Source organism: Tachypleus tridentatus, chromosome 6 (assembly GCF_004210375.1).
Source record: "Tachypleus tridentatus isolate NWPU-2018 chromosome 6, ASM421037v1, whole genome shotgun sequence".
Classification (NCBI taxonomy): Eukaryota; Metazoa; Arthropoda; class Merostomata; order Xiphosura; family Limulidae; genus Tachypleus; species Tachypleus tridentatus.
The window spans coordinates 117,765,554-117,785,251 of record NC_134830.1 but is presented as its reverse complement, the minus strand read 5'-3'; the positions used below and the strand labels follow the sequence as shown (position 1 = coordinate 117,785,251).

General features: G+C 33.0%; 1 protein-coding gene across 9 annotated transcripts in view; it reads right to left on the bottom strand.

The window, feature by feature from the left end:
- Positions 1 to 2,912: 2,912 nt before the first annotated feature.
- The window catches only part of LOC143253410 (TBCC domain-containing protein 1-like), a 31,809-nt gene continuing 15,023 nt past the window's right edge, over positions 2,913 to 19,698 (bottom strand). For 5 of the 9 annotated variants that reach the window (XM_076507263.1, XM_076507261.1, XM_076507259.1 and 2 more), the window contains 9 exons: positions 18,575 to 18,644; positions 16,475 to 16,595; positions 14,569 to 14,696; positions 8,497 to 8,576; positions 6,971 to 7,094; positions 5,543 to 5,721; positions 5,099 to 5,199; positions 3,910 to 4,059; positions 2,913 to 3,647 (listed from right to left, as the gene is read on the bottom strand). In XM_076507263.1, the coding sequence (XP_076363378.1) occupies positions 6,989 to 7,094; positions 8,497 to 8,576; positions 14,569 to 14,696; positions 16,475 to 16,595; positions 18,575 to 18,644 (505 nt within the window). In that variant the 3' untranslated portion in view covers positions 2,913 to 3,647; positions 3,910 to 4,059; positions 5,099 to 5,199; positions 5,543 to 5,721; positions 6,971 to 6,988. The remainder of the gene's footprint in view (positions 3,648 to 3,909; positions 4,060 to 5,098; positions 5,200 to 5,542; positions 5,722 to 6,970; positions 7,095 to 8,496; positions 8,577 to 14,568; positions 14,697 to 16,474; positions 16,596 to 18,574; positions 18,645 to 19,698) is intronic. The other 4 variants (XM_076507262.1, XM_076507260.1, XM_076507265.1 and 1 more) reach the window with 3 other exon arrangements.

Sequence of the window (19,698 nt, the reverse complement as noted above, 5' to 3'; positions counted from 1 at the left end):
AGCAGACAATTTATTGGTAGTTTAAGATACAAATGTGGTAACTCACGCGATAGTTTAAGTGAAATATACACAAATACTCTTGTAACTGACATAACGAAAAATAGTTCGGCCTGTCAACTGAATTGGTCTAAGTGGATTTTTGACGTAAAGAAGGGAACTGTGTAGTGTTTGAGATACAACTATGATTTCCATAGTGTAAAGAAATTTGTACGTTCAACTTTTTCAAATATACATATTATTTTAAAAATAAGTGGAGTGTGTGCTGTTCTTTTATTGTTGAATTGATCGCCAATAAGTTACAGACAGCTAATACAAAAGAATCCCTAACCAAACACACCTATAAATTTACTTTATTATTACTACTACTACTACTACTAAAAGTAAGTTCCTAACATTTAAACAGTCTTCATGACGAGGAAATAAAGTTGAACTAGATATCAACTTTTATATTCTGTACCTTATGTTACGAGGATTTTTTGTTGTTGTTGAATTACGGTCTTGTCAATGTAGTTGTTCTTTCTAGGTCAACATTGGTCACTGTTTCTTAGAAAATAATTTTGGGCTCTTAAGCAAGCTGCTCTTTCACTGACAAATTTTTACCTGGAGCTAACTAGTCGGCCATTTTCTCGCCACTGTATTTTCAAAGACAGTTATAGTGGATGGCCTTTGAATTTAAATATCTGTTTGTTTGGGTTCTGAACACTACAACATACGACTCTTCCTAGCATCTACGCAACTTTGGAATCTGTCCTCTCTTGCGATAGGAATTTTGCAGCAATACCATCTCACCACATTAATATCCAGTTTTGTAAAAAAAAAAATCTCAGCAGTTTTTTTCATCTTATCGCTAATTGACTCAAGTTTTTTAGGTAAAGTCATGTATAGAATGAATGATATTCTTTAATCTCTTTACAAGTTTTACGCAAGACCGTCGAGGTATTACTCTCACGATACGAGTATAGAAGATCCAATGGTACTTTGATTTCTTTCTTAAACATCAGTAATGATAGAGTATTGCCTGTAGCTTGATGTATTACTACTCTACAACCCAGGAGCAGCGGTGAAAGATCTGGATTCCACATTTTTAAATATTCGTCCACAAAAATAGGCCAGATGATTTAAATATGCATGATTGTTTCTACCAACTTACCTAAAGGCAGATGAAGGGCTGCTGTCATAGTAATTTACATTCCAGGTTTTTGACACGTCTCTGTATAAGTGTTGCTGGGCAACAAATCATAAAACCCTCATCCCATATGTATTTGATAGTAGTCCAAATTATAACATTATAATTGTTTTAATCACTTTGAGTAGTGATTGTTTCTTGTATATCAGGCCCTAAGTTGTTTGGTAGCCAGTGATATTCTTCCTATAAACAAGGCTGATTCAAAGTTCCATCCCCAATGTGAATGAAGCATTAAGAACAAATTCCTTCAGAAGTTTCTTTGCTAGACTCTTTGATTCCTGGTTAAGAATAGTGTATGCTTTTGGCCATTTAGAAAAATTGTGATTACAATGACGATCCAGTTATTCCCTTTGTTACTTTTTGGCAGAAGACCAAGTACAATGACAATCTTTCTCACGTGGCACTCTACTGTAGTTGTCCATGCTATTAATCTTTTGAACAGTTTTGCTCAGAGCATAGTTCACATGATTTTATAGATTCTCCATGGAGATTACCAATCAGACCAATAGAAATATTTTATTATTCTCTCCATCTTTTTAACACTAAAGTGCTCAGCCATCAAAATATTGTGCAGATGACAGTGTGTTTTTGATTTGCAACGTCAATCATCCCTTATGTGACCTCATTTTAATGTCTGCGTACTAACAGACAATATACTACTGTACAACAGTGAGTGATTAAAACAGGCGAACCTTTCAGATGGATTTTGGCCACCCTTAGGTTTTGTTAAATGAGAATATGAATATTGGGTGGTTAAGAATTACATGACAGTTGCACAGTAGTTAGAAAGATAAGTAACTGTTGTTTTTGTCATAAATAATGATTATAAAAAATCCATAAGTTGTGTTATTAACAGGTTTCATTAATTATGAATCAACATTAATCTAATGCTGAAACAACTAAATTACTATTTCTTAAAAACAACTGTTGAAATCTATAACTTACCAATTAAAATGTTTGTAATATCAGGAAAATATGAACTCATCAAGGGTATTAGCCCTAATTTACAAAGCACAATATGTGATGCATTTGTGTTGTTGTTGAAATTGAAGTATTCAAATTCAATTGTGGTATAAGCATTTGTGCCACAACCATCTAATTATGAAACATGGACTTTGAAATAATTCCTTTCACATATTTGACTCCTACCAACACGTTGCCACACTAGTCTCCTTAGCTTTAACCTGCTGGTTTGCAGTATGAGCAAGTTAATTCAGTAAAATACAAATTAATAATTACAGAAGAATGATGGTAATGCATTTAAAATTAATAGGCCTCAGATTTGTTTTACACATCACAAACTGCCCTTTTGTTTTTTTCACCTCTTCCTAATTGTTCATTTTGGATTCAAAATCACAAGTGTATATATAAAAAAAAGCATTTAAGGTTTATTTTTTATCTCCCACAAGTCACTGCCCAAAGGATTCATTAGTTGGGATGGACAATGAGATATTTAACAGTTGAAATACTGGCAAAAAATTAGTAATAAATAGTTCTAAAATTTGTGGAAAAATTATATAAGCTGTAGATATTGTTTTTTCAATGTATCTTTTCAGCATCTCAACCACTACTATATCTGTCATATCTCATCTAGAGCAACAATCTATGGTATGATACAAAAGCCTCATTGTCACTCAAAGCAGATATAGAGTGGTTGAAATTGCTGTTATACACCATTCTTTATATTCATTCAGAAGTTTTTGTTAATAAATATGGACTTAAACAATTAGAAAAGAAGTTATTTATTTTCCAAATCACAAAAAACTAGGAAACAGTCCAACAATTTAAGAGTTATTCCAAAAGGTACAAGTTAAATTCAAACATTTATTATTAATCCTGTTACAAGTAACTGCAGAATTAAATGGCAAAGATTTCAATACAAAAGAAATAAAAACTCAGATATAAAACCTATTTCAATAACCCTATCTAAGGGATCAGATGGTTCAAATTATTAAATATAAACACTAGTGCACATCCCTGAGAGATCTTCTGTATACTGGAATTGATTTTACAAAAATATCCTCCAAAATTCTCTTTAAAAGTTTGTTTACAGTTTTAAAACCCTGAGCAAGGTAACAATATTAATAAGCAAATAAAAAAGTAAAGTAAAGATATAAATGTATATATTTATTTAGGAAATAAAATCTCCACAAGACAAACATTTATATTTACAACAGAATAAAGACAAATGCTGCTATTTTTAAAAGTTGTATGTATTTTTGGATGGTTGTACCCTGAGTACACATGGCACATATATTAAAACCTTACATATATTCTGTTCAAAGTGTCAACTGAAACTCAAGTAACACAAACCTAACCACTCTGATTATTAAAATGCAGGTTTTGCTGTGCAAATGTCCTTTTGTTTCTTCTTCTTCTCTATCTTTCTGCTCTGACAGTGTTTCATGTACTGGCCTAGACTTTCTAGCTCCCTCTGGTGGCCAGTTGCAGCTAACCAAACCTGTTAAAAGGAACAATTTTAACAGACAGGTTTACAAAAATCAAAAAATCATCTCGTACATTTGGTGTAATGTGTAATGTATTGATAGGACACTTATAAAGACATTAGTATTTTCAAATCACATTCAGAAAATTTTCAGTTTAACATCAACAAAAACCTAAAAGTAAAAGCAATAGTTATTTGTGGTGAAAAATGCGACAACAGTTATAACATACAAGGAATTAAGCTTATGATACATTATTACATAAAACATTTGTGCCACCTGAAACTTCTCTTGGACGAGGGCTTGCAGCTGGTGTTGTTGTTCTGGAGTGAGCGAGGCATTCTGAACTTTAGCTTGCCAGTCTCTTAGTTTCTCTTCTCGGCTTTTTAGTACCTCCTCGTAGTGGGAAGGAATGCCACCAGGAATACTCTGAAGTCAAAATTAATTAATTAAACATTAACACATGTGCATAGTAGCAAAGAAAACATCACTCGTGCTTTACGATAAAAAAAAAAGATAGTACATGCAATTTTTCAATGCTAAGTTTCAAATAAACCTTCCAATGTAATTATTTTTTGTTGAATACAATCTGCTCTATTAATTCCATTTTCTATTGTAAAAAAAATGTGGGGACTGACCATTAAATAACTTCAAGAATATTAATGTTACAGTTTCATATAAAAACCACTCTCAAAGAGGTTTGAGTAATCACTAGAAAACAGCTCAAAATAGTAGAAACACATGCATAATAAACATGAATGTTCAACATAAGATAATCAATGTCTCTTAAAACACAAGTTTGTGTGACTTTGTATTCACTTTAGGAACACATGCACAAGTTTATTCAATTTTCTCTTGTTTTGCAACAATCATCACTGATTAGTTTTTACACCATCAGCTTATCACCTGAAGAATACCAAGATTTATCTTTAATTTTTGAATAAGTCAACATGCAACAATTATTCTGAACATTCACAGTTACAGAACAGTTGTACATTATATAGTATAACTATTCTATTTAAAATTTCCTTTTACCAGCTGGCTTAAATTTATGTAATTGTTCTATTTCCTGAAAAAAAAAAAAATTATGTGCATTAGGAATTTGTTACAAAGGAATTTCTAAAGTGTAAAGAGCCCTAGCATGATTAGGTGGTTAAGGCACTCGACTTGTAAACTCAGGGTTGCGGGTTCGAATTTCAGTCTCACAAAACAAACTTGCCCTTTTAGCTGTGGGGGCATTATTACATAATGGTCAGTCCCACTATTCATTGGTAAAAAAGGCGCTCCTGAGTTGGCAGTGATGACTGGCTGCCTTCCCTCTAGTCTTGAACTGCTAAATTAGGGACAGATAGCACAGATAGCCCTCATGCAGCTTTGTGCAAAATTAAAAAACAAACAACAAACTATGCTGTCAAATAATCCTTCCAGCATAACTAAATATCTTAAATAATAAGCTTCACATACTCACCTTGGTTGGTCCATCCATTTCAAAAGGAATGGTGAAAAGATAAAATTCTGATGGAGGAAGCAGTAATTTTGTTACCGAGTTTTCTTCCTTCATGTCATTTACTATAAGAAGAGAAAGTTCCAGAACTGTTCACTTGAAATTTTGGCTTTCATCTTTAATAAGTATTTCCAGACTACATGAACATTTGATGCTGCATATACCTTGTTAAGCACATACTGACGATACATTTTTGTCCATCTTCCCAATCACTTACATACTTCACCAAAAAAATTATGAATAAATAAATTACATGGTATACTTTTTGATATGTAAATGTATGAACCATAGAAATCATACGTATGAAATACATCTCATAACAAGAAAAAGTAACTATTATAGTTGTCTGATATAGAAATTACAACCAATTTATCCTTTTCTACTCAGAGTATGCTACTTGAAACCTACCAAGAAACAGGGGCTCAGACCATCTATTACAGTGGAGTCCTATACCAGCTTCTAACATCTGTTGTTCTAATAGAGGGTAGTGGGTATTGTAAGGTGCTAGCCACACCCCTTGATTTTTAACCCCCAGGATCAAAGGGCGAGTTGGAGTCAGGATGAACAATTTAATGTTATTAGAATTGCTGTAATAGAATGAAAAAAGAAACTAATATATATATATGTATTTATATAATTGTTTCTTTAAATAACATTATACTATGTTTAGAATTAGAATATTGAAGAAATAGAGTATTGATTATTTAAAAAAAAATGTACTAAAAAGTTTCTTCCACATCTACAAAAACTCAAGGACACCTTGACAATGCTCCTTACACCTAGTTAGTAGTTCTAAAGAGTAGATTTGAAAATAACCAGGACAATTAGTGGAACTTTATAATCGATAAATTGTTGGACTCGTTAATTATATTATACTAATCAATTATTGTCAATGATACATGAACAGTTGGAATAATCACAAGTAGTAATAATTGGAAACACTAGTTTCAGTTAGTTTATTGTTTTCATGAATTGTGGCACTAAACAATGAAGATGAATAACCTTGTATTAATAAAAGTAATAAGAAAACATCATATTGACAATAGTAAAATTACTTGAATAGTTAGAAACAATCAAACTTAATTGTAATTTCTATACCACTAATGCCACTTAATCATTTCTCTTAAGTAATCAAACAGCCACTTCTAATAACTAATACTTTTCAGAGGTATCAGCAGAAATTATGCTAATATATATTTAAAAACTAAATTTCTTTAAATCTATTTTCACTGTTCATTAAATCCTGAATTATAGTAGAAATGTGTTGATTTATTGGCAAGCATTTTTAAAAATCTTTTGAAAGCTAGAGTTCATGAATAAAGGTATCTTATTTATAACAAATGCACTGATTCTAAAACATTTTTGAAGATTTGTGTCATATTTACCAGCAGAGGTCACTAGTAACTGAAATTAGAAAACATTTTGAGTAGTTAACAGCAGATTATAGCAATAACTCTGAGCTTCCTACAGTTTGAGGATTATGGTATTATGGTCTCTGCAATAATGACGATTCTGAAAAGTTTTCATAGCATATGATATACTGATGCAATCCAAAGAATATTCTAATCAATTATACACCAGTAAACCAAAACTCTAAGAGTTCACAAGTTAACTCACCCAAAAGGTAATGTATTAAATACCATTAATTACATTCCAATACCATAGAATGGGTGGGTGGGTGGGTGAATAAAACAAATTGCACAAATTATCTATATATTTTTCTACTACTTCATCATCAATACATGAAGAAATTGTAAAAATATTTTGTTTACCATCAACCAATAAAAGATTAAGCTACATTTGGATACGTTTTTCTTGAACAAGACAAAGTCCTACCTCACACATATTCTCCTGCTAACAGCTATGACAGTCAAGTTTTTTTGAGTTGGTAATATGAAGAGTTGTGGCAACTGGTCCAAGTACCAGAGTTGTACCTTTACAGTTATTAACAGTGACAGCTCTATGGAAAAACATAAAAACACATGTACGTCTTGAAAATACAAATTATTATTAAGATATAATGTATTTTTCGTACCATATTTAGCGATTACATGAAAAATACTTAAATGGGCAAAATCTTATGTTGTTTTTCCCTTAATGTACTTAAGTTCATATTTTAGAAAACTTTCTTCTACTTTGTGTGCATGTTTCCCTTTCTGTTTACTTCCTCCTCAATAATATACATGTTTATGTCAATCATTTTCATTACTGGATTCCTACTTTTCTTTATTATAAAAACAACACGTATGCATGTTTTAGTGATAATTTATTCATTTTGATAAAGTTAAGTAAACAAAAGTACAAGGAAAGACTGCATTAAAAACAGCACATTCAAACCTGTAACTCATTATATCAGTTTGTCATAACTTAAAAACCAAGCCGAGACAAACACTATGTTAAACACACATACTGTACTAATCGAAACAATCCAACATTATAGTTTGTACCCTGGGGTATTTTCAATTGGTTCAGCATTTTATGTTTCTTTTGGCTTAGTTTTTACATTAGAGAGAGAGAGAGAGTGAAATTATTTGTTTAATGAAAGATTGAACATTAACCATGACACTTTAAATTCCTTTAGGCAGGATAGGGTAAATCAATCTAATACTTTTTTTTTCCATTCTATCAGCTATACTTTTGTGCAACAGCATGGGGCACTTGTGTACCCAATTACATTTTAGTACTCATCAGGATGTCCACCATCTTACCCTTAACCTGAAGTTCTTTTAGGCAGGAATAGAGTAAATTAATCTATGAGACCTGGAGCAAAGTTGAATACATCATGAGACTTTGACTCTGAGTCCAAAATTGTAATTAGGTCTCAAATTGGTCAAAATATGAAGGTATGGGCTAAATGTTTGTACTTGAAGAAAAAAAAAAAAACAGATTGAGTCATTCTATGAGCAGTTATGCTGTGGCGAAAAGTCAACTTTTTTTTGTTTCTGACGTTTTTCAGCTGTGAAAACAAAAAATGTTGCATAATAAGTTACATTTAAAATTCTTTCACTTATATAATGGTCACCACAGATAAAATAATTAAATGTAAAGAAACTTCAATTTTCCAATCTCTTGTAATGTTTACACTACCTAACAATTTGAATGTATTTTGAAATTACACAGTGGTCACTGCAACTACAATTGAGGTGATCATTTGAGTGGATATTGCCCTATCACTGATCAATCAAGCACCAGAAATATTCAATAACAATAGCTTCCATCACTATTGTAGTGTGAATTCTATTACTGGAATTACTATGTCTGCACTACTGGAAGGTTTAAACTTACAAGAATTTCTAGAGTTGCAGAAGTTTTCATTGTTTTTAATTAGATGTATCATTTACTTATATGTTCAAGCATCTTACCTGAAAGGAGGAAACAAATAAAGGTAACAGTAGTGACATCGGTATAGTTTTAGTGTTGATCCATGCAAAGTTTTGGAGTTCTGAAAACATAAGTTTGGAGTTTAGAGAACATAAAACTTGTATTCTCGGTAAAACACTATAAACACGTGAATCTTTATTTTAGGAATTAAACCAACAGATTCAAAGTTTAAACTTCTAAGAAAAGTTTATTTCACAAAATTAAAGTACCATTATAGTTTATAATTTTTACTTTAAAGCTCAATACGTCTAAGTATTTATTAACGAAGACAGTTTTACAGTATGTAATAATTAATTGGGTGTGTGTGATTAATTATTAAATAACTATAATTATTAATGGACCCTCTCTGAATTTATACACATGTTCATTTTAACAATCTATACACCAATTCCTTGTGTATTTGTGTTTTCTTGGGTAAATGACCCTTAACAGCCTAAGAGTCATGTACAAAAGTACTATTAATGTTACAATATGAACTTGAGTAAACAGTTACTAGGATAAAGATGAGACATTAGATGATCAAAACAACACAACAAACCAGTAAAATAACTCATGTTTTAGAGTGCACTAAATTAATATTTAAATATTCTCAGCATTATTAATATTCTTTTTATCCTAACCCTAATTCCAGCAATATATATATATATATATACATAAAATGACAATAAGTAATAAGATTTAGGCTTAATTTATTCACTTAGTCAACAATGTGAAGTGATATTTATAAAAATAATAAAAACAAGAACCAAAACTTTTATATGAAATATTAGCTTAAATATTTGAAATGGCAAAAGTTAAAAGAAATTAGGCATCAAAACAAGGTAAATTAAGATTTATAGTTAATTTTATAGATAAAATGTACACTTTTTAAGATTGTTTCAGAAACCATAATATGAAATAACTTCAACTGGAGGTTATCTCCCAAACAAACAAAAGCATATCCAATAAAATATATAACAATATCATAAGAGTAGTAAAGAAAAATAAAAGAGCATGAAAATCTTTACATAATTCACCAGAAAAAAGGCAACAAACCAATTAAACCTTACTATAAAAACTGTACTTGGCTAGATGTTAAAATATCTCCACGTGGTCTCCTTATGTACAGTTAGAATTAGAAAGTAAGATGGAATGACCCTTAAAGAATAACTAATTATTAATGGACCCTCTGAGTTTATATGTACATTCCTTTAAACAACATATGCATCAATTGCTTGTATGTCCATGCCTTTCTTAGTTACATGAACAGCCAAGGAGTCATGCACAGAAATACCATTAATGTTAATTACTTTTACCAATTTAATGTTGTAATAATTTGAAAAAGATAAACTTATTTTGAACAAAAAGAGACACCTTCTATAAAAAGCTAAAATAATTAATACCATTGATTTATGCTAATTTAACAAAGGTAAAAAAACTTATCTTGTGAGCAAAAACACTGACAAAAGAAGGAAAGTCAAATTTTTAGAAATTATAAACAATTATATTTAACTAAACATATAGTTGCAGTAAACATTTTGTGGTCTATTAATAATCCAAAACAGAACTACCACATCTGTAGACTCATCAATACTACTAATATTCAACCACAAACAACTGTATTCTAGGGACTTAAAAGAGATAAAGTCCATTTGAAAATCCATATCAGCACTTCTACTTTTTTTACTGAATCAATATTACTAAAGCATTGTTGTAACTAAAGTAGGACTACTAATGTTTTATGCATTGGTTGGTTGATTTGGTGTTTTATGGCACAAAGCAGCCAGACTATCTGCAAACATCTGGTAAAAAGTTAAAATTAAAGTAAATTTAGTAAAATTCATAAAAGGAAATTAAGGTGAAACAAAACAGTTTTAAAAAATACACAAATAGCAAAAAACCAATGTTTACATCTAGTCTACAATGTTAAGAGAAAAACTACAGTAATACAAGTTGTAACAGGTAGTTCAAACAGCAGCATTAGTCACCTGAAGTTGGCCTTTCCAGACCTGGTTTCAAGTTATTTAATGTTATGGCTAGTTTCTAATTTCAAATTCAACTAGATGAACTGTGATTTTTAAAAAGGAGCCACATTAAAAAGGTGTAATGTATATCTTAAAAAACTTAAATAGCATTAAAGAGATTAATGGCCTTTAAAAAACTAAAAACATTACCAAAGTGGACAGTATCACCATCACCAATAACACTAACATTATGGACAAACCTTGGGACAGAACATGTTTAAAATGGTGCCATCAATGTGAATCATAACGATGACAAGAAAGTAAAATATGGCTTACTGTGATCTGAGTGTTACACAGACTACACGCTGGTGCATCAGTTCCAGATAAAAGACAACGATGAGTTAAAAAACTGTGACCAATGCGTAGTCTAGTTAGAACTTCCTCTTTCCAATTCTTATGGAAGCAAGACGGCCAAAGTACAATATACGGTTTTATTTAGAAAAGCTTCTTTTCGTGTTGCTCACTCCAAGTCGACTGCCAGCTGGCATGGAGCCAAGCCTTGAATATGGGACCATAATATATATATATATGGAACAGGCACAGTGATGATAGTGCCAGAGCAGATAGAATTAGCTGCAGTGTCGGTAAGCTCGTTCCCGCAAATACCAACATGGCCTGGTATCCAGAAAAACTGGATAGAAAAAGATGATAAAGAGAAATGGGCCAGTTGGTTTTGAATATTGGTGAGAACAGGGTGTGAACCGACTTGAAGCAATTCCAGGGCCAGTAGAGAACTAAGCGAGTCAGTATAAATCGTGCAGTTTGAGTACTGCTTAGCTTCTATGTGATCCAGGGCAAGAGAAATGGCACACAGTTCAGCAGTGAACACAGAAGCTGTAGAGAGGATTTGGTGCACAACCACCAAACCACAACAAACCATGGCAGAGCCTACACAGTCACCTGATTTCGAACCATCTGTATAAACAGGAATGGAAGGATGGTTAAAAAGATATTCAGCAAATAGCAGCCAGTATTTCCAATCAGGAGTGTCTACCTTTCTCAGATGACTTAAAGATAGGTCACAATTGGAGACTGTAAGAAACCCATGGTGGGATGGGCTGACTAGTGGATACAGCAATGTTATCCAAGGACAGACCCAATTCATCCAACTGTGCCTGGATACGAAGGCCAAAAGGAGCAATGGCAGACTGTCTGGTCTGAAAAAGCATGACCCATTGAGGAAGGAAAACACAACCCCAGGTGGGATGCTTTGGTAAGGAATGAAGTTTCCAAGCATATAATAAACACAGATGCAAATGGTGGAGGTGCAAAGAAGGTTCATGAGACTATGTATAAGCCCTGAACTGGGGAAGTGCAGTAAGCCCCAGTGCAGAGCTGAAGTCCTTGATGATGAATAGGATCTAGCATCTCTGAGGTTGATGGTCTGGCAGAGCCACAGACCAGTGATCCATAGTTGAGTTTCGATGGAATAAGAGCACGATATATCTTTAACATAGAACGTCGATCTGTTCCCCAAGTGGTGGAAGAGAGGACATGGAGGATGTTCAGTGCTCTTGTGCATTTGATCCATAGCTGTTTGATGTGTGGTATACAGGTCAGCTTACAGTCAAAGATAAGCCCCAAGAACTTAGTCTCAGAGACCACAGGTAGCACAACTTCACTGATAAAAGTTCAGGATCAGGGTGAATACCCTGTTGGCAGAAAAAGTGCATGCAAACGGATTTAGAGAGAGAGAAGGTAAAGCTGTTGCTGTTGTCCACTTCAGTAAACAATCGAGGACAGTCTGTAGCTACCACTCGATGTACCTCATGTTCGACGACTGATATGAGATGTGAAGGTTGTCAACATAAAACCCGTTTGCAACAGTGAGAGGGAGTTGTTCAGTGATGGCATTACTTTTTATTCTGAAAAGTGTGACACTCAGAACACAGCCCTGAGGGACTCCAAGTTCCTGTAGAAAAGAACAGGAAAGTATTGAACCCACATGAACTCAGAATCTACTGTCCATTAAAAATGTTTAATAAAAAATAGGCAAATGGCCACATAACCCATACACATGGAGGTCTTGCAAAATACTATACCTCCATGTCGTATCATAAGCCTTCTCAATGTCAAAAATATTTATACAAGATGTTATCGTTTGAGAAAGGCTTCTCTGATTGATGTTTCAAGTTGAATCAGGTGGTCCATGGTGGAGCGCTGTCATCGGAACCCACACTGGGTGGGTGAGAGGAGGTTGTTTGATTCAAAGAACCAAACAAGATGAGCATTAACCGTCCTCTTTTAGGTCTTACAAAGACAGCTCGTCAAAGCAATTGGACGGTAGTTTGAAGGAATCTTGGGATACTTCCCAGGCTTGGAGAAATGTAGGACAATAGCCTGGTGCCAGGCATGAGGAAAAACATTCTCCTGCCAGATCCAGTTAAAAACAATCAGAAGAATAGCTAGAAAAGCAGGAGATAGATGGTGCAGCATCTCCTAGTATATATCATCAGGTCCAACTGATGTACTGCCAGACCAATGAAGGGCTAGTCTGAGTTCCACCAGTGTAAAAGGGATGATTATAGTCATAGAGACAATCAGCTCAAAAAGAGGGAGGCACAGAGATCTGTCTGCACTCCCACTGTAGTTAATGGAATGAAGTGCAGCAGTATATGTCCGAGATGAAGTGGTGGACAGCAACTTTCAAGCCTCAGGATAAGTAGGGTTACGAATCCTTTTGAAATGCTGCACCTCTTTTTCTACCAACCATTTAGAGCAAGAATGAAAGTAGGATGGGTGAGAGCCATTGCAACTGATGCAGCAAGGGCCAGTTTCACACTCATAGGCAACATGTTTCTTGCCACCACAACAAGCAAACGTCAAGGAACCCGACATGACATCTTTGAGTGACCAAATCATTGACACTGGAAACATGAATTCAAAGTAGCATGAGGTGTAACCCCAATAGGTATATTCTCAATTGCCTTTGAATGCAAGAGGAGTTCACTGTGTTGAGATGTGGATGTTTCTGCCAATATGTCACCACATTGAAGCTTCTTTACTGACTTGAGAGCCAGCAAGTCCCTCTAGTTCCTTCTGAATGAAAAAGGGACACATTTGCCCTAAAGGTTTTTCTGAAAAAGAATGTAGGATAAGAAAATGAGGTACAACAGGTGTTACAGATGTTGAAGATTGCTACTCAGAATCTTCAAGACATGGTCGTTTACCTATGGACTGTTTTAACTATTTAAGTTTTTATTTGGAGGATCCATGATAAAAAAACAGGAAATTTCAGTGCCCAGTGACCCCACCCATCATGGAGCCCTATGAGGGAACACACTACAATGTCAAACAAGGACACTGCAACAATGCCAGGGTTGCACTATACCCAAACACCAGCATTAGATAGTGTCCACAATACCTGTTCAGAATAAACATTGGTACCTGGTTGACTCTAGCCTAAGTGGACCAGCCGATTGATTCGAGGGGGGCCACACCAAGGCTGCCCATCTACAGGAATTTGAGGCCAAGGTGGTGTGTTAGGGTTGGACCCCTCAATCATCAGGATTCTTTCCTCCCCTTCATGGGTCGCCATGCACGTCAAACACATGGGTGGATGTTTAGATCCCAGAGGAGGAAAACTGAAAGAACAGAACCTTACCTAGGAGGTCTCCTCACCACATACAGGAATCCACACTGACAGGATGTTTTAAGGAATCAACAATGTTGATATTGTGTTGCAAGACAGGGACATAACTTTTTTTTTAATAGAACACAGAAATATGATTACTAATTTGTACAGATGTGCCCACACTGATGTCTGTTTTTATTATCAAACTCTGCCAGAATATAGAACAGTATTAATACATTTTACAGACGTAACTGTGCTAATGCCTTTTTGTTGAGGACTAATATCTGCTAGAATATAGAACAGTATTACATTTCACTGACATACACACGCTAATGTCTTTTTGTTATGGATTAATATCTGCTACAATATAGAACACTATTACTAAATTTCACAGATTTACCAGTGCTAATGTCTTTTTGTTATGGACTAATATCTACTACAATATAAAACAGTATTACTACATTTCACAGACTTACCTGTGCTAAGGTTCGTTTACAAATTTCTGATAGTATTACCAGTTTTTTAGATCCTACATTTAGGTGAACATTGGTGGCCATAAAACTGCTTTTGGGAGAAATAATCTTATCTTCCCGAGTTCTTTTGTCTGGAAGGATGGTATGTCACAGTGTAGAGTGAAATGTAAACCTCAAGTTATCAACAAATGTTAGAAATTTAAATTAGACAATAATGTGGTCCACAATAATGGGATATAGTAATGTTGTAACTTAGTTTCAGTATTTACATTTTTATTTCCAAGAAATGTACTAGCTTCAACTAGCTAAGAATCACAAGATACAGTGTGTGAAATATACATACATGTTGATGGCAACAACAACAATAATAATAATAATAATAATAAAAAAAATAAAATTCTTCCTACCTTATTGACTCCATATCCCCATTTCATAATACTGAAGGAGTAACTTTCAGTGAAGTCTTATATTTCATATGTTTTACACATTTTTGTTCAACACATTTGGAATCTTACTTACCCGTCAATTGTTAATGCAAGTTTTAAATGTCCAATTAATACTTAAGGTGAGACTAAGATGTTCTAGCTTAAAATAAAATGTAGGTTAATGAAAGCATTTCCTATTTGTTCTAGGAAATTGAAGACAAGTTTTGGATGTCTGAGCTTAAAGTAACGCATGGGTTAATGCAAGTTTTTCCTATTTGATCTAAAAGATTTAAATCTTAAAATGTCCTACTATGCTATTTCAAACACCACTGACATGTGTACAAATGTGATAAAAAATTCGAAAAAGTAAACAATATAATAATTTGCATTTGTGGTGTAATATGTTAACAAGTTACCTGTAAGTATGCAAGATTTTACACTTTTACAACTTATCGAACAAATGTTTTTCAGCATTCAAAAAAAAAAAACACTTAACTTTCAGTATTATTATATGTAAGAATGTTTGTTTATAACATTTTAATCTTATCTATTTGGTGTACGTCACTGCAGAAGATAAGAGATTTCTCAACATTACTGTATTACTTCATGAAATGCATTCGATACTTTTCACTGTGATATAGCTCAGCTTATCTCTGTTTATTAATAAGTAGTGGTATTCTCTTAAACTAGTATAACACAATAATGCATGTTGATCAAAGTGTAGGTTAAACTGAACCTTCCTCTAACTCAGACTTTGAAATTACACAATTTAACATATTTAGTTCATTTATTATTGAATTATTATCTCACATTTAAGCCTAAATACACATGGAAGAATAGTTTCATTTTTTTTTGTATTTTTTGAAAAAGTGATAAAATTTAATTATGAATTTGCTGTCTACAGAAGTAGGTACCACATTATGTAAATTGAACCTGGAATTGTCAGTGTTTGTTTTTAAATTTCGTGCAAAGCTACATGAGGATTATCTCTCTTCACCATCCCTAATTTAGTGGTGAAAGACCAGAGGGAAGGCAGCTAGTTATCACCACCCACCATCAACTCTTGGGCTATTCTTTTATCAACAAATAGTGGGATTGATCATTACATAATAACTCCCCCACAGTTAAAAGGGCGAGCATGTTTGGTGTGGCAGAGATTCGAACCCGTGAACCAAAGGTTACAAACTGAGTGCCTTAACCACCTGGCCATTCCAGGCCATAACTGTCAGTGAAAAACAAAAATTATCTTACTGAACAACATCAATTTCTTGTTATTTCCATCCCCACCCACACCTTCAAGTAGTGAAAAATTTCCTCACTAATAATTAATTAGATTTGATCAATCAATAAATCACTTTTAATAAGTTACATAATTTAGATTTCTTGTATTTTCTTTACTGTTCAGTAAACCTACATAATATTTACAGTTCTTACGATTTTGTAATACTTGCAGAAAACAACTGTTCATGAAAATAAAACCTAACCTTGACCCAACAATGACAATCTGCGTCCTTGTGTTAGACAATACTGTACTCCAAAGGGATTGGATACAAGATGGACTTTTATCCAATTGGTCAGTTTCTTGAAGCAGTACGATTGGGTGGCCTAAAAATGTAAAGAGAGTAGAAATGTTCTTTAACAAGTAGCAGACAATTACAAGTGTTTTCAATGGACATTTTAATGACTTGCATCTGTAAATAAGTATAAAAAAATACCAAGAAGGTATTTAGAAAAAAACAAAAACAAACCCAAACAGGTAAATGAACCAAAGTTGCTAAATCATCAAGCCTTCCACTGTTCATCTGGAATTTTTAATAATTTAAACTGAACAATTTAAAAACCCAAATGTTTTCTAACTCTATAATGCTTGTATATTAAAATAGATGTCTGAATTGAGAAAAATTCTCAGAGAATCCTGTAAGCATTATGTAAATGGCTGAAAATCTTTGTTTTACAATCATTGTAACACTTAAAATTGCAACAATGAAAATCAGCAAATCTTTTGCTGAACTTTTAATTAAATAGGAAGGAAATTTGTTGGAAAAAAGACCTCTTAAGTAAGATTAACTCAGGAAATAATTATGTTAGAAAGTTCTGAAATTCATCAAAATCCTTACATTTTTCAGATATCATAATCCATTTATCACAACACTTCTGAATAACCACGACTATTACATGCTATGAGGATATGTACATTACAAAAACTATAGTTTGAAGCAGAATTTAACACAATAAGTGTTTGTGAAGTATTGGAAGGAAATTACTTTTATAATTCATATTATATAAAGCAATTTAAAAATACACAATATAATTATGTAGTTATAAAATATGATTTTGTAATAAAAAAACAAAAAACATGCCAATTACTTACTGGTCCATACAGGATGTTCCATCTTCTACTCTAATATTAATATACATGTATTTATTTTTAAAAACATTAGAGACCCCTCATCATCATATAGTTAAACTTTCTCTTGAAATCACTTAAATTTATTGCTTCCACAACATCTGAAGGCAAAAAATTCTCAAGGCCAAACACTCTGTTAGAAAAATAAAACTGTATTAACTGAAGATGACTCTCTACCTGTCTAAATTTATATTTGTGTCTCCTAGCCCAAGATGGACAGAATTTTAGAAAAACTAAGTTTTGTTAAAGCTCAAAGCTACACAATGGGCTATCTATCTATGCTATGGCTACTACAGGGAATAAACCCTGAATTTTACCATTAAGCCATTCAACAAAAAATAAAAACTACTATTGAAGCTTGTTTCTGCCTTGTTCAAATTGAACAAACATGCACAACATGTACAACACAAACAACAGCAAAACAATTCCATGCCTAGTTATACTCTTTTTCTGCCTTGTTCAAATTGAACAAACATGCACAACATGTACAACACAAACAACAGCAAAACAATTCCATGCCTAGTTATACTCTTTCAAATGCTAAAATTTAAAAATTTTGGGGTGGCAGCTGGAAAACAATAAATAAATTCCGTATTCATCACAAAAAAAATCATTTGACACGAGAAAGTTATCAGAATACAAGTTATACTTGTACAAAGTCAAAGAGTAGAAACTACAGTTTCAGCAAGTTGACAGCATCAAAACTCCACAGTTCTGAATTTAGAATCTGTCCTCTGATTTAGCTGCATGAATATTACTTACATCCTTTTAAAAAGTCTTTGGAATGATCTGTTCAAAAATCTCCAGATAGTAATAATAAAGTATATTACTTTTGTCCATGTGTCATCTTTATTAGGGTTAGTAGAACAAGATGTGAGGTCAAAACATTGGCTAAGAAATGTTTTTTATTATCTTGACAGTGAACATTATTTTGTTGTCTCTAATTTGTTTTTGTCAAGATGTTTCAAGTCCCTTCAATATGCAGTAAAATTCTGAAAAACAACAGCATATTGATGTGTAACAATTGAAAACTTAATTCACAGCTAATTTATGCTGAAGTGGTTCACCTCATATCCACTAGTTACCAGTTATGGCTCATATAGAACACAAAGTCAAGGCCAACCAACACAGTTAAAACTCTGCAACCTCAGTTATATATTCAAAGTATGGTGCTCACCTTTAAATATCCTGCAGCTGCATGGTTTTCATTCTGAGAAGTCAAACCTTTTAGTGGCACTACGGAACTAGTGAAGAAATGAAAAAATAAAAGGATAATACTAATAAATTATTTATTAATTCTGTACAACCAAACATGTAGTTATTTATCTCTTTAATATAACAGTATACAGAAAATAAATAGTCCATACTTTTAACTGTTTTCACCACAACATTCAGGGGATTGTGGAATGTAAACATTACACTTTCTGTTAATTAGCCCCTTTTATGTATTTTTGAAACCTCATTAGTACTTTTCTGCAAACTAAACCTTTTTCACAATCATCTTTAACAAATTACAGCTGAGTCTCTTCCAGGAAGTTAACTGGGCATACAAGCTTCCAAATAAAAGTTGAGCACCTCTAAACATTATTCATTTCTCTGTTGAATTAGATAAACCATACTTTGTGACTGAGAGTCAAAGGAACAGTGAACATAGCTTACAGGACTCAAATTTTGAACAGATGACACAATGGTCAGTCAGCCTAAAAGTTTAGAGCAGTGGCTAAATTTTATTTATTTTTACTGCATGAAGTTTTTGTTATGAAGTGATTTGTCCTTATAAACCATCTGCAGCTTGAGAAAAATGACCACATCTGATGAAAGTAAATATTTTGGGGGGTTGAATATCCTTATAACACTGACTTTAAAACATAAAAATTACAAGAAGTTGCATTAAGTAGCTTTTTTAGATAAGAAACTTCATAGAAGCTAAAAAACATCATAAAAATTACATCCCAGTACAAGAACAAAAAATAAGCAAATATAGTTTGTTTTGAAACCAGAAGATAAACTGGTCATAGGAACATATAGAATTTGTATTTATTATCTATGGTAAAACTACTAAAGCTATCTACTGCTATCTCTAACTTCGAGCTACTGACAAGATGGAAGGAAGCTAGTTGGCAACGCCATACTTTCTACCATCCAGCTCTTAAATTGAGTTCTACCAAAGGGCCAACTTGCACTCTAGCACTTAACAATCATGGGCCAAAAAAAAAAAAAAGTAAGTACTGACAGGTGTGTGTTAGTACAAATGATATTCTCAACTATCTCAATGATGCTGTTAATAACTTTGTGTTTGTT